This window comes from Tasmannia lanceolata, unplaced genomic scaffold (genome assembly GCF_043159265.1).
Source record: "Tasmannia lanceolata isolate RefF3 unplaced genomic scaffold, GAP_Taslan_0.1 ptg000015l, whole genome shotgun sequence".
In the NCBI taxonomy this organism is placed as follows: domain Eukaryota; kingdom Viridiplantae; phylum Streptophyta; class Magnoliopsida; order Canellales; family Winteraceae; genus Tasmannia; species Tasmannia lanceolata.
Window position 1 is genome coordinate 62,632,614 of NW_027518692.1, and position 13,848 is coordinate 62,646,461.

Here is a 13,848-nt window from a genome sequence, read left to right on the forward strand (position 1 = left end):
TTTAGCAAGAACATAACTTTAGATTCCGCTGTTTAACTTCATTTTACCTCTCTACCTTTTTCTTCGCTCTGGGTTACAAAATATTCCATGAAATATTTTTTCATGGTTGCCAAACATGCCAAGTAAAACAAATTACAAAACACTGTTTTACCAAGAAATTATAAGAAAACACCGGCCAAAAATGGTATAGTGGGCCCACTTATTTTGTGAAGGTCGTGCCCCAAAAATCTCATCCATAATCATAACCCTTAAATCTCTCTCTTTGTTACGTGCCTGATTGTCCGTGACACAAAATAAAAAAGAAAAAGATAGAGAAGGAGAGAAGAGTTGATTCGAGGCAACATGACCTCTAAAAAACATTAGTTAAGGCCACTATGTTTTTTACTCTCCAGTCTCCACCCCAAACCAATGCATATGGACATTAGGTGGGGCCCATCATTTTACTTCATGTATTAACGGGTGGGTCCCACGATCTCCACAAAGCCCATGGACAATGTTACAGCTAATGTTTTATACTCCTGCATAGCACGGGCAAGGCTATTTGTCCGCATCTATTGAAAGTTTTCAATAAAAATAATTAAAATACCCCAATTTTTTACATGAACATCCAACAATTTCCAGGGGCCGGGCAAGACCAATGACGACTGACCGGCCAATTTGGCATTAGAGGAGAGCCCCACAGGCAAAGGTGTTCTGGCCCAAAAATCTTATCAGATGAACGGTCCTGATTATCCAGGTAAATGTATTTTTCGTTGTGAACATGGACCATTGCCTAAATGCAGTTTTTGACCCTCCATCCGTATATTTTTTATCAGAGAGTTACGATCATCCAGTCAGCTTGATTCTTGACTCCCAAGAGATCTAACGTGTGGCCTGCAAGGTGTGTATGGTCCAGATTGACAGTAGGTTGGGACCCACTATGCAATAGTGTGACATTTGTACAGATCCCAACCATGGCAGGGTCCACCAAAATGGATGGTCTGGCTCATCTGAACACAGCGACATGTATGACACTGAGAATATCTAACTCAAATAACATACCTACAATGGGGTCCACATGATAGATGTTTCGGATCGCTCCAAGTCACTGCAAGTCTGTAACTGTCATATAATTCTTCTTCTATAAATGCTGGATTTAACATAAAAATATAGATCAAATCACATGAAAGAGAAAGACCATCAGGAAGTTAATAACCATTCATTGAATTTTAATAAGATAATGGTTAAAATATCGCTGTAAAAACAATTGAAAGAGCAGACACCAAGGCTGAAACAAAAGTAACAGTGGATACAGCTCCCGCGTGTGCCCTGTTTCCGCAAGGTATTTGCCAAACAGCAATGTCTGAAGTCATGGAATTGCGATCCCAAGTAATTGGAATCCATAAACAGTTCTCATGTGATCTTTCTAGGCCGCAACGCATCAACAAGTCCGGCAACCTCATCTCAATTCTTGAATAATCACTTCCATCAAGAGGCTGCAAAAAGAAAAATGTAAATTGTTGTGGAAGTTTTGGCTAAGACATTACAAACAAGTACCCCACTTCAAAAGCCAAAAACCCAAGAACAGATTAATGCTATATCCATTGTGCAATTTACAGAAAACTTGCGTTTTATTTAACAGTTCAGATTTCAAACACACTGGATATCTTGCGTGTAATGGCACTTCCACAGTAATGTTCAGCCCTTTGTTTTGCCATGACAAAATACTGCGACTGATATTGATGTGAATTTCAACAACAGATCGTTTGGAAAGGGCTGATGGTAATTCCAGATTAGTGTCTCCAAAAACAGCAGCATCAACAAACACTGGAATAATAAATCCATGATAAGATAAAACCAGAGCTAATGAGAGTAAAAGACAAGCCACCAATCTTGCTTTCAAAGTATGAGATATAGTAATGTACCACCATGCTGAACAAGATGTTGTAGCTCAAACGGGTCTGCAAAGACTCCTAATGGCAGTCTTTCAATGACCACTGCTTCACAATCCTGTGTAGCTTGTTCATATATGGAATCAGAATGGATATCAAATTTCATGGAAGAAACCAAAAGGCGATGAGAACCTTCACCATTCAGACGCCGTTGGAAGAGTGACATTCTAAGCATGGAACTCAAATTATGTACCATCCCTTTACATGAGTCAAGGGACAAAAAATCTTGAAAATCTGAATCAAGTAGGCTATCATGTTTCTCAAAGTAGGATTTGAGGGGATACTTGTGTGAGCATGGAAAACAGGCAATGCTATTTGGATTGCTGTTTTTTGAATGATCCACACTCAAATTACACGTGCTCACCTGAAACTAAATAAAATAAGCAAGAAACTTGTTAAAAGGGAATGAATCAAAGGCAAAATGAAACCAAAAATGATAATCTGTGGAAAGGAATGAATAGAAGGAATAGAGAAAATCAAAGATGAGGTACTATTTGTTATTACCTAACAAAAAAATCTTGTAAAGATAACTGGAAACTGGTTAAATTAAATGACAACCAAGTTTCATCGAAAAAATCACATTGGCGCCTCGTGGGGCATCAGACCACTTAATGCCAATACATTCTTCAACATATTTATCTGAAATTAAACATATCAGTATGAACAAACACAGCACAGACCCAATCTACCACCAAGCAACTGATGAATGAAACACAAAATAAATGAATTACATACTAGAGTTCCATGTTCAAAATTGGATCTTATTACAAAATAGGTGGCATGGCTGAGTTGGTGTTGATGTATAACCATGCCAATCACTTTCATATTTGACAATAATGTTTGTATAGAAATGTGACGCAGATCTGGCCAAAGGCAGGATGCTATAGAATTAATTGCATAGTTCAACCCATTAGGACTGGAATTACTTCTAGAAACTCAACAATTTTTTCAAGGATGATGATGGAAAACCTTTGGAACTACACACAGTTACAGTACTAAACTAGAGGAAAGCTTGAAGAAGGGAAAAGAGTTCAGAACTCAGCAGCAAGATCTGAATTTTACCTAGACACTTGACACGGGTGCCAAGTGTTCCAAAGAACAACTGAAATGTGGGAGAAAAAAGTCATTAAAGATGTAGAACAAAGTCAAAAGTAGCAGAGAGGGAGTATAAAGACTAGGAAGAGAGTCCACTGAAGAAACAACAGGAGCAAAGTAGAAAGTAATAGGAAAGTATAAAAAAAATAGGAAGAATCCACTAACGAAACAACAAAAAGTAACAGAAAAATAAATAAATAAAAAGACTAGGAAGTAGGAAGGTTTGGAGATGAGAAGTAGACTACTTTCATAGAGAAATTGTATGGAAGTTAAATTTCTACTAGAAAACCATTTCCCGTTTCTGATAAATCTTCTACCTATTGATCTCAAATTTGTGTGATATCGTAACACTATTTTCCTACTTGTCAATCATCAATCGCTGTGATTAGCAGAGGAGATTGATGAATAATTATGAGCACGGCATTATTCTTATCTTTTTCAGGGCCCACACTGAAGCAGTTCTTATGAAAAGAATTTGTTATGTTTATGGGATCAATGAGGATCGTTTTGCGTTCTTTTATGGACTATATGGGAGTAACCTTCACCCTCCATCATTCCAGATGGGCTTGACGTGATAAAGGTGGCACACTCTGGCACATGTGAAGATGAGAGAACTACTTTACGTAAAAACATCATTTTGCTCTAGCGTTTGACCCACTTTTGGGTTGTGCCTGTGCAGTATACTCAATCCTTGTTCACGAACTTTTCTTGATACCAATAAGAAGAGCCATTTTCCTACATGTCAGTGACTGATAATTTGAATGGCAATCACTCTTCCGAAACCAATTTTAAATTAACAGTTCCATTCAGAATCAACAAAAAAAATATGGAAAGTGTCAAGCAATCATCCCTAAGTAACACAAACAATGAAAGCTTCCAATTATCAAATTCATTAGAGGAACTACTTTATGTAAAAACATCAGTTTTCTCTAGCTTTTTACCCACTTTTCGGTTGTGCCTGTGCTGTATATTCATTCCTTGTTTACGAACTTTTTTTCTTACCAATAAGAAGAGCCATTTTCCTACATGTCAGTGACTACTAATTTGAATAGCAACCACTCTTCGGAAACCAATTTCAAATTAACAGCAATTGTGATATTCCTTTCAGAATCAACAACAAAAAAATGAAAAGTGTCAATCACTCATCCCTAAGTAACAGAAACAATGAAAGATTCCAATTATCAAATTCATGAGAGGAATCAATGTGCTTTAAAAACTACTGATGCTGATAGGCTGGAGAGGGCAGGGGTATATAAGGAGAGCTTAGAGTAGTATATGATTATCTTCCTCCTTGAGGTTTTCCTGTTCTTTTTGTAGTTTTTTAGTCTGTCGTCTTATACTGACCACCTCAGTCGCAGGACATCCCGCGCTTTCTTCTATTTAATACAATCATTTGCCATTCATAAAAATCAATGTACTTGTCATTCCTGGCATTTTCAATAAATTGTCACCTTTTTCAAAAAAAAAAATCAATGTACTTTAAAAGAAATAGCATACAAGTTGAACAACCATTTAAACTTGGAAAGTAATATATCATGAATATGTAGGATTAAAGCACTCTACTTTGCCAACGTTGCTGGACAATGAAGGAATATGAGCATAAGCACCAATGCCAGATAGGAATATGATGGAATAAATGACAAAGATCAAATATATTTGAACTGGAATGTGCTGTTTGATTTCCATAGAGTACCTGAAACAAAGATGAACTGAAATTACCAAAAAAAAAAAAACTAACAAATAAACAAATGCAATTGCGAACTAAATGGTCCAGGGGCCCAGACAACTGTTGAATGAGTAACAAAGACATTCAAAGAAAATCGTGATATATTTTTTTATTTCTATGTGGATTGGTTATACCCTATGATTTAGCCGGCGCTTTGAGTTTATTGTTGACAACTCGTCATGCCGTGCCCGACATGACATGCGTATCCACATGTGTCGACAATCCTTTGGACACTTTTAAATGTACTCCTAGAAGTGTTAGAGCTAATAAAGGCGTGTGGACACTTTTTTGTACTGTGCCAAGTGTGACATTCTATTTTACCTCTTATATAACTAGTATTTGCTTTTATATCTACTCCCCAAAACCTAAAACCCTAAACAAACTCCTTTTCCTATACTACATTCATTGTATCATATTGGTCTCCCTTTCTCGCTGTATACTGGAGATGGAAGATAACCTATGATTTGCGGACACAGACACGAGTGTCACGTGTCGACACGGACACGGAGTGTCGGACACGGCAAACCCCCAAACTTTAGAAACGGGGACACGCCTAAAATAGAAAGTATATGTGATCATGATTTGTGGACATGGATTCGTGTCTCCATTTTCAATATGGATACTAGTTGTCTAAATGAGGTAAACACAATATTCAATAAAAAAACATAATGTCACAATTGACACGGTACAAAAACATGTCTACAGACTCCACACACCCACATTAAGTCTAACGCTTTCAGCAATACAAGTAAAAGTGTCCAAAAGAGTGTCGACCCGTGTGGACACGGGTGTCGTGTCGGACACGGCAGGACACGTGAGCTGGCAATAAATTCAAAGTGTCAGCCAAATCATAGAAGATAACTAGATTAAATTGATAGATGCGTTGTTATTTGATTATCTCACGTTTGTTATAGATTATAGTTGATTAGTTCTAAAATTATTAGTTTATTAAATGAATACCATATTTACAAGGAGATGATTTTTTCACCCCCTTTTTAACATGAATTTTGGGCAGACTTTTAACACTATTTGACGTCAAATCATGTTAAAAGGGGGCGCATTGTCCTGTTGTGTGTGTGTGTGTGAGGAGAGAGAGGGGGGGTTCGAAAAAATCATTGTCCTATTTACGTTGTTACAAATTATGATAGTGATCAGTAATTTTATATGTATGTGTCACCATTTCTAGTTTTTTTAGATGTTGGCATGTCAGAGATCTCATATTCATGTCGAAACTCAACACACGAATCTGTATCCATAAATCATGACTCTATATACTTTCTATTTAGTCGTGTCCTGTTTCTAAATTTTGGGGGTTCGACACTCCTTGTCAGTATCAACACACAACACTTGTGTCCATGTCCACAGATCATAGGTTATACCCGTCTGATGGTTTCCAAGTTGCAAGTAGGAGGACCACATTATAATTTTATTTTATTTTTTGTTCAAGTATTCCAGAGTAGTTACTTGTTTCTGAAAATTCAGAAAATATTGCAGCTGTTACTTTGCACTCATTTCACACAGTTATTTATTTCCTTTGCAGCCATTTATTTTAATTTTTTTAGTTTTTACCTTTTTAAGAGAAAAAAAAAAAAACGCTACGAAAACATGGTTCTTACCAATGGCGACGATAACAGGTCGGCACTCACAGAAGCAGAACCTGCGCCGAGAGAGTTAAAAATTATACTCAGAAATCTCGAAAAATGGCAAAGTAAAAAAGGAGAGAGATCACCTGTGTTTTTTAACCAGGAAGTTAGAAAATCAAGATTAGACGACAAATTGGGAACAGAATTTTTAGCATGAGTTTCTTTCCATAGCTCGTATTTTCCCCACCTCCCCTTAGAAAACCTAGAACTGATTTGTTTTTTGGAAAAGCGGTAGTTAAAAGACAAAACCACCCTTGGTTCTTTTACGAAAACGACCCCGAAGAAACGCTGTAAAGACTTAGAAGTATGGGAGTTTTTATATGGTGTAAGCCCGTACGGTTCAGTTTTCCAGAAAGTACCCCACAAAATCATTTTCATAGGATAATCCCAACCGTCCGATCTGTATAAGTTTCCAAGTTCCTGTTCGGGGGCTTAGGATCATCCTATGCAAATGATATTTTGGGCACAGCCTACTTACATTGTGGCACATCAAAATATCAAATGGATAGGGTGTAAGCCGTAGAATACCTTTTGAAAAATATTGGACTATTCGGGTTCACACTGTATAAAATCTGGAAGTAGGGATCTACGAAAACAGAGTTTTTATGCCGTGTACGCTCATATAGTCCAATATTTTTCAGAGAGTACCATAGGATGATCCAAACCATCCATTTGATGGGCCACAAAGTAGGTTGTGCCCAAATTATCATTTCTATAGGATGAGAATCAAATATATGGAAACCTCCATAGATCAGAGGGCTGGGATCATCCTATGTAAATAATTTTTTGGGGTGCAACTTGTTCCCATGAAATGGACGGTTTGGATCATCCTGTGGTGTGGCCTTGGCCCTCCGATATATGACATGTTATGGAAACATCTATAGATCGGAGGGTTGGGATCATCCTATGTAAATAATTTTGAGGCACAACCTGTTCCCATGAAATGGACGGTTTGGATCATCCTATGGTGTGGGGCTTGGCCCTCCGATCTATGGAGGAATCGCATATTATGGAAACCTCTATAGATCGGAGGGTTGGGATCATCCTATTTAAATAATTTTTAGGTCACAACCTGTTTCCATGAAATGGACGGTTTGGATCATTCTATAGTATGGGCCGTGTAGTACTTTTTGCAAATACTGGACTGTACCTAAGGGTTTACACTTCAAGAAAACGAGGAGGGGTATGTCTGGAAATAATCGAAAAAAGTACGACTACGAAAATTTCGCTCCGCGTTCAAGGTCGTAATAAGTACAAAGTCTGTTACCACGAAACAGAATTTCTAGGCTAGCTCAAAAATAGAAGGAAAATAAAACGAAATTTAGTTATATTGCTGCGTCAAAATCCCAGTCCGAAATCCATGGATTTCCGAAAAAGCAACCAAAACAACCGAGGGTTTGTCTGTCAGAAATCAGGGCTTAGGTTTTCCGATTTCTCGTCATTCCCAATCTCATCTCACCAATTCTTTTCGTATTCTCTAATTTCTTACGATTTCCGATCTGGGTTTATGTTGTTTTGGTCTGAAATGGATTCTATTGAAATGGGTTGAGTTATCATAATTTTGGCTTTCTAGGGTTTTTGAGATTTGGGACATTTGAAAAGAGAAGAGGGGGGGAGGGAGATGAACTGCTTTTCGTGTTGTAAGTCGAATAACGATAATAAATGTTTTAGGAAGAGCGAGAGGAAAGAAGGGAATAAAATATTAGCTTCACTCGTCCAGAACATCTCCTTTAAATCCGGTATGTTATCTTAGAATTTTGATTTTCTCTCACTTTGAATTAGAATTTGTCTATAGTTTATGAGAAATCCACATTTGGGAGATCAAAAAGATAAGTTATTGTCAATTTTAAATCTGGGACATCGATCAGTTTTCTTATGTTCGATGCTGAGGTTGCTTTTAGTTTGTGAATTTGGGGTTGAATTTGAATTGGTGGTTTTTCTTTACTTTTGTCTATTTTATCTCAGTTTAGATTTTGATGGTTTGATATGTTGGATTGTTAATTCCCCGGTCAAAGATATGGCACAATGTGGGTTTGTCTAGTGCAAGTCCCAAATATCTAGTGTTTGCTTGTGATTTTGTACTAAATTTGGTTAGCTCTACGGGGAATTTGGAAAGTTTTAATTTTCTTCCGAGTGAAGATCGAAGTGGGATTGAAAATGATCCCACAAGATTAAGGCGATCTTAGAAGAATGTCCCATTTGAATGGCCAGGATTATCAATGTGCAGCTGAAAAATTTGTGAATTGTTAATGGAACTTGGTGGGGTTTGAATTATCAAAACTTGAACTGAGAATGTAGGAATGACAACAAAGGGAACCATGAAAAACCTGGTTAAGGAGATTAAAACCCATGTTACTCAACAAGACATAATTCCAAGATATGGCATCTAAGTAGCATAATTTTCAATGGGAAAAAATATAGAGGGTTGATAGTAAGACGATGTGTAAATATTATTAGGTACAAATCTGGACAATATCCTCTGCACCTCTCTGTACCCCTTTTACATATTATATAACCATATAGCATTCAGCATTCATCGAGGTAACCAAAAAAAAATATCTTTTTACTTTGTGCTGTCACATTTGTGACCAAACAAATTTGGGATCCTTTTTTTCCAAAAAATCCATCTCATGTGACTCCAAAATTATATATATGATCTGCACAATGAGCTGAATGCAATAAAACTATACTGGATGGTCACTATCAATTGGCATTACCTTGATAAATTAACACGGATTCTTTCTAGATGATTATGAAGAATGAATGTAATGAAGAGATCATTAAAAAACATGAATGTAATGAAGACATTGAAGAGAACCTAAGTTTTTTTCTTATTCAAATTGTAGCATTGTGTAAGTTTGAAGTTTCTTTGCCTAGCTGCTCTTTATCATACACTAGTTTCCTGTCTCAGTTTGTGATGAATGGACCAGTAGACTGTGTTAACCAATGACATTTTTCTAGGTCAACTCCCTCCATGGATGATCCATCATTATACGTATTGTTGTGCAGATAGCTTCAAGCAGAGGGCCATAGCTGACGAGATCTTACGAATAGGCGATGGAAATATTGCTAGTCAGACTTTCACTTTCCGTGAGTTAGCAGCAGCGACTAAAAACTTCAAAACTGAGTGTCTTGTTGGTGAAGGTGGATTTGGAAGAGTGTACAAAGGGCATCTCGAGAAAACAAATCAAGTATTGCTCTTTCTAATTCCCCATTTTCTATTTTACTCGTTATTTGGTTCTGGGAGTCATAATCCAAAACGGATGTAGTCTTACTAATTTTTGGTTCATTGCACTAGATTGTGGCTGTTAAGCAACTTGACAGGAATGGACTGCAAGGAAATAGAGAGTTCCTTGTCGAAGTTTTGATGCTAAGTCTGCTTCACCATCCAAATCTTGTTAATCTGGTTGGGTACTGCGCAGATGGCGATCAAAGGATTTTAGTGTATGAGTACATGCCATTGGGGTCTTTGGAGGATCATCTTCTTGGTATGACGAGGCCTTGATTATTTTTATCTGGCATTCCTGCTTACAAGGTTTAAATGTCGGTTTCGGTGTCGGTTTGCCCAAACCGAAAATTTGGCCGAAATCATGTAAAATTTCAGAAAATAATTTTGGTAGTTCACAAGATTTCGGTGGAAATTTCGGCAATTTCGGTGGAAATCTTAAAATTTTGGTGGAAATCTTGGAAATTTCAGATTCAGGTAAATTTGAAACCATGCCTGCTAACCTTCCTTTAAATACTGCTAACTAGAAGATTTTATCGGCTTTTTGCAGATTTATCACCAAATAAGAAGCCTCTGGACTGGAAAACAAGGATGAAAATAGCTGAAGGCGCAGCCAAAGGTCTTGAATACTTGCACGATACAGCGAACCCACCAGTGATCTACAGGGATTTTAAAGCGTCAAATATTTTACTGAGCGAAGACTTCACTCCAAAGCTCTCTGATTTTGGGCTCGCTAAACTCGGTCCAACTGGTGATAAGAGCCATGTGTCTACAAGGGTGATGGGAACCTATGGTTATTGTGCACCAGAGTATGCAATGACTGGTCAATTAACTACCAAGTCTGATGTATATAGTTTCGGCGTTGTGTTTCTAGAGATTATCACAGGAAGGAGAGCTATTGACAATGCAAAACCAGCAAGTGAGCAGAATCTTGTTATTTGGGTATGTTTAGTAGTTCAATCTCACTAAACAATTCTACCTCCTCCTTAATTAATTTAAAACATAGTTCCAAAAGAATTCTTAATACTTCGTGTCCATGATAGATTTAGCGTTTTCTAATACATCTTCAATCATTATTCATGGGGGTGTCTTGTTTCTAAAATTTGGTGATTATGATCTTCTTTCAAATTTTCTGTCCATTTTCTATGCAAGGGGATTCTTGTGGACTTCATAAATTTGGCTGTGTAATTTTATCATGTCTCAAAAGAATGGTTGCATTTTATTATTTCAATTCTCTGAGCATATTCTTGATATCAAACCCTGTTTGCAGGCACAACCACTATTTAAAGATAGGAGGAAATTCAAACAAATGGCCGATCCATTGCTTCAAGGGAATTACCCGATAAAGGGTTTGTATCAAGCTCTTGCTGTTGCCGCAATGTGTCTTCAAGAGGAAGCAAGCACCCGCCCCCTGATCAGTGACGTTGTAACCGCGCTTGAGTATCTAGCCTTGACAGAAGATCCAGAGGACAACCCTCTAGAGTCTACCGCATCAAATGTATCCTCACCTAATAAAAAGTCAGAGATAAATACTGATCAAGGTATCGAGAAGGATGGCGTGTCATAATCACAATCATATACAGAGAGGAAAATCAGTTCCTTTAGTGGGGAAAACAGAGACCAAGCAAAGAGCGAGAAAATTAAACATGGCAGTGGTGATATAGCCCCATAATTCTAGCATATAATGCAGATGGCTAAACGTATCGAGACATAGGTGCTTTGAACATCAAAGCCCAGAATTGTATCTTTTATTGGAGATAACTATCTATCCATCTGTGGTTAGAACCAAGTGTACCATTTGGTTTCAGAACATAAATTTTAGAGATCGGCAGATTAATGGTTCAACCGAAAGGTGATTGTGGACAATCAAGGCGGCTGTGATTCACATGCCAATGTGACATTTGACTTATCTGGAAAATTTGATTCAATAAAGAATGCAAAAGTGCAACACGAAGCACGGTAGTTTGGCAATCTTCCTAAATTGCCTCTATCCATGGGAAGATGAGAGAAGAAATGTATCCATGTTTTGCATTTATATAAAGTTCAGTTTGTGTGAAGCATTTGAGCCTTTTCTCTTGCATATTTTAATGTTCAGTTTGCATGAAGCATTTGACCTTGTCTCTGTTTGCAGCAGAAAATTTATTTCTTCCTTTTGTATGCTAGAATTTACTAAACACCATTTACTCGGGCTCTTGTCTCGGCTTGCCAATACAAAGCAACAAGTAAAATTCAACTAACAAAAATTTCCGAAACCTTTCGTTTATCTTCTTCTCCCTCTCACTCTCCCTCCTTTGACAACCTCGCGTTGCAGCTCCTCGCCCATATCTTGCGACCTATCGGACCTTATCGTTAGCAATTGGATTGAAGAATAACTTGTAGCCCTCTGCTTAGTCTCTCTATTTGTCTGAGATTGCTTCAAAATTATTTCTTGAATTTTTTTATAGCTTTTTCTCCTTATAATGGATGTCCTTGATATGTCGGTGCATGTTATTTTTCAGACTTGACGCTTGGGTTGTTTAAGCTGTAAAGATTGGTGTCTTTGTCTTTAGGCTTGATTTGTTTAGCTATGTGAAGAACACTATTTACCTTTGTCTATGTTCCCTCCTTGCCATTCACCTGCTCTACATTATGTTGTCTTTCCTCGACTTTGGTATATCTAATATCTAGATCATAGTCTGGAAAGTGTTGCTCTACATTATGCCGTCTTTCCTCAACTTTGACACATCTAATATCTAGATAATAGTCTGGAAAGTGTTGCTATACATTATGTCGTCTTTCCTCAACTTTCACATCGCCAACTCAGACGTCCATCCCTCTATAGTTTGAAGTTAGTATTTGGCCCTAGTCTATTTCTACCTTAGATTGTGAAACTTGTGAGTTAGACAAGCATCAATCTGTTCCTTTTATTCTACAGTTGATAGAAGAAAGTTTCCTTTTTAGTCATCCATTCTGATATTTGGGTCTAGCTAGAGTTCATAGGCAGTCAAGTCATTTTTTTTTTGTGGTAACTACTGTTGTATGACTTAGTTATAATTAATGGATGAAAGGCGTGAGGTTTTGAATATTTTTCTAGTGTTTCATAAAGAGATTCAAACTCAGTTTGTCAAAAAAAATGTGTCTTAGCTTTAGATAATGCTGGGGAGTATATGGCACGGGAATTTCAGAAGTATCTGATACAATTCAGTAATCTGCATCAAGAGTCTTGTGCACACACTGCACAGCAGAACAGAATTGCTGAACATAAACATTGCCATCTTGAAATTGTTGTGACCCTATTACTTAATATATGCATTTTTTTTTATCGAAAATCAAAACACATAAAGGCTTTCATAACGAGGAAGAAACATACCTGTCTCCAGGGGTTTTACCAAATTCGACATGAAATCTTGATTTTGGCAAATCCAGATCGTTGAAAAGGATCACTATCAGACAACTTGGACAATTCCTATGGGACAGTATGAATGGAACGTCATGCCATTCGGACTCAAAACCGCCCAATCTGAATTGAAGAGAGTCATTGACGAAATCATGAGACCTTTCGATGAGCGAGTTTACTTAATGAGGTCCTAAGTTGATCATTGCTCGGCGGAGTCTAATTTGAGATTCTGTTAAAAAGATTTCTTGTAGGAATAGGGCAAGGCCTAAAATGCTGAAATTGAAGAATATATCCTGCTCAGCTCACTGGAGCAATAAGATCTCTCTTTGATTCTCTGTCCACCTTGTATAATGATGGTATGAGAGCAGTGCAACCAATAACCTCTGGAATGATTAGCCTCTAGTTCACAGAGATGAAACCATGCAGAGGCATGCACTACAACATGAATTAAGCCGTCAAGTTGCTAGGTAAAAGTAATTTAGGCTAACCTATCGTATGTTTATCATAATGTGTACACTAGAAATAAAATCTGCCTTGTGCAGTTACCTTGGAAAGCCATTTGTAGCCAACAACTTGAGGTTAATTCCCCAAGTCCTAGGTCTCGTCTTTCCATTAATGCTTCAATCACTCAAGTTCAAAGCGCGTGTAAATGACACAAGACTTTTGTAAAATTTAAATTACACCTGTAAATACAGATAATGTTATGCGTAAACATTGTGCCCCAGTTGGTCACACCATCATTATAATATAATGTGATGCGTCGATTACGCATAGAGGGGCCCACCTTTAATTTCTCTAATTTGACTATTAATTAGGTAGCATCCTATTTAGTCATCTATTCCTATTAAATA

At 37.3% G+C, this 13,848-nt stretch overlaps 2 protein-coding genes across 4 annotated transcripts; one reads left to right on the forward strand and one right to left on the reverse strand.

Annotated features, from left to right (window-relative positions):
* Positions 1 to 190: 190 nt before the first annotated feature.
* On the reverse strand, positions 191 to 6,579 carry LOC143892921 (uncharacterized). Of its 3 annotated transcripts, none has more exons than XM_077397839.1 (7): positions 6,482 to 6,579; positions 6,369 to 6,409; positions 4,590 to 4,719; positions 1,908 to 2,301; positions 1,640 to 1,806; positions 1,419 to 1,475; positions 191 to 1,380 (listed from the first exon to the last, which is right to left on the reverse strand). In XM_077397839.1, exons 3-7 carry the CDS (start codon positions 4,710 to 4,712, stop codon positions 1,180 to 1,182), a joined length of 942 nt encoding a protein of 313 aa, XP_077253954.1. In that variant the 5' UTR covers positions 4,713 to 4,719; positions 6,369 to 6,409; positions 6,482 to 6,579; the 3' UTR covers positions 191 to 1,179. The 3 variants fall into 3 exon arrangements, with proteins under 3 accessions (XP_077253954.1, XP_077253953.1, XP_077253956.1); XM_077397838.1 differs by having other exon boundaries at positions 1,905 to 2,301; XM_077397841.1 differs by having other exon boundaries at positions 1,184 to 1,475; positions 1,905 to 2,301.
* Positions 6,580 to 7,679: 1,100 nt separating this feature from the next.
* On the forward strand, positions 7,680 to 11,689 carry LOC143892923 (putative serine/threonine-protein kinase PBL23). The gene is made up of 5 exons (XM_077397843.1): positions 7,680 to 8,134; positions 9,357 to 9,586; positions 9,694 to 9,883; positions 10,172 to 10,563; positions 10,892 to 11,689. The coding sequence occupies exons 1-5, from the start codon at positions 8,017 to 8,019 to the stop codon at positions 11,186 to 11,188; spliced, it is 1,227 nt and encodes a 408-aa protein (XP_077253958.1). The 5' UTR covers positions 7,680 to 8,016; the 3' UTR covers positions 11,189 to 11,689.
* Positions 11,690 to 13,848: the final 2,159 nt, after the last annotated feature.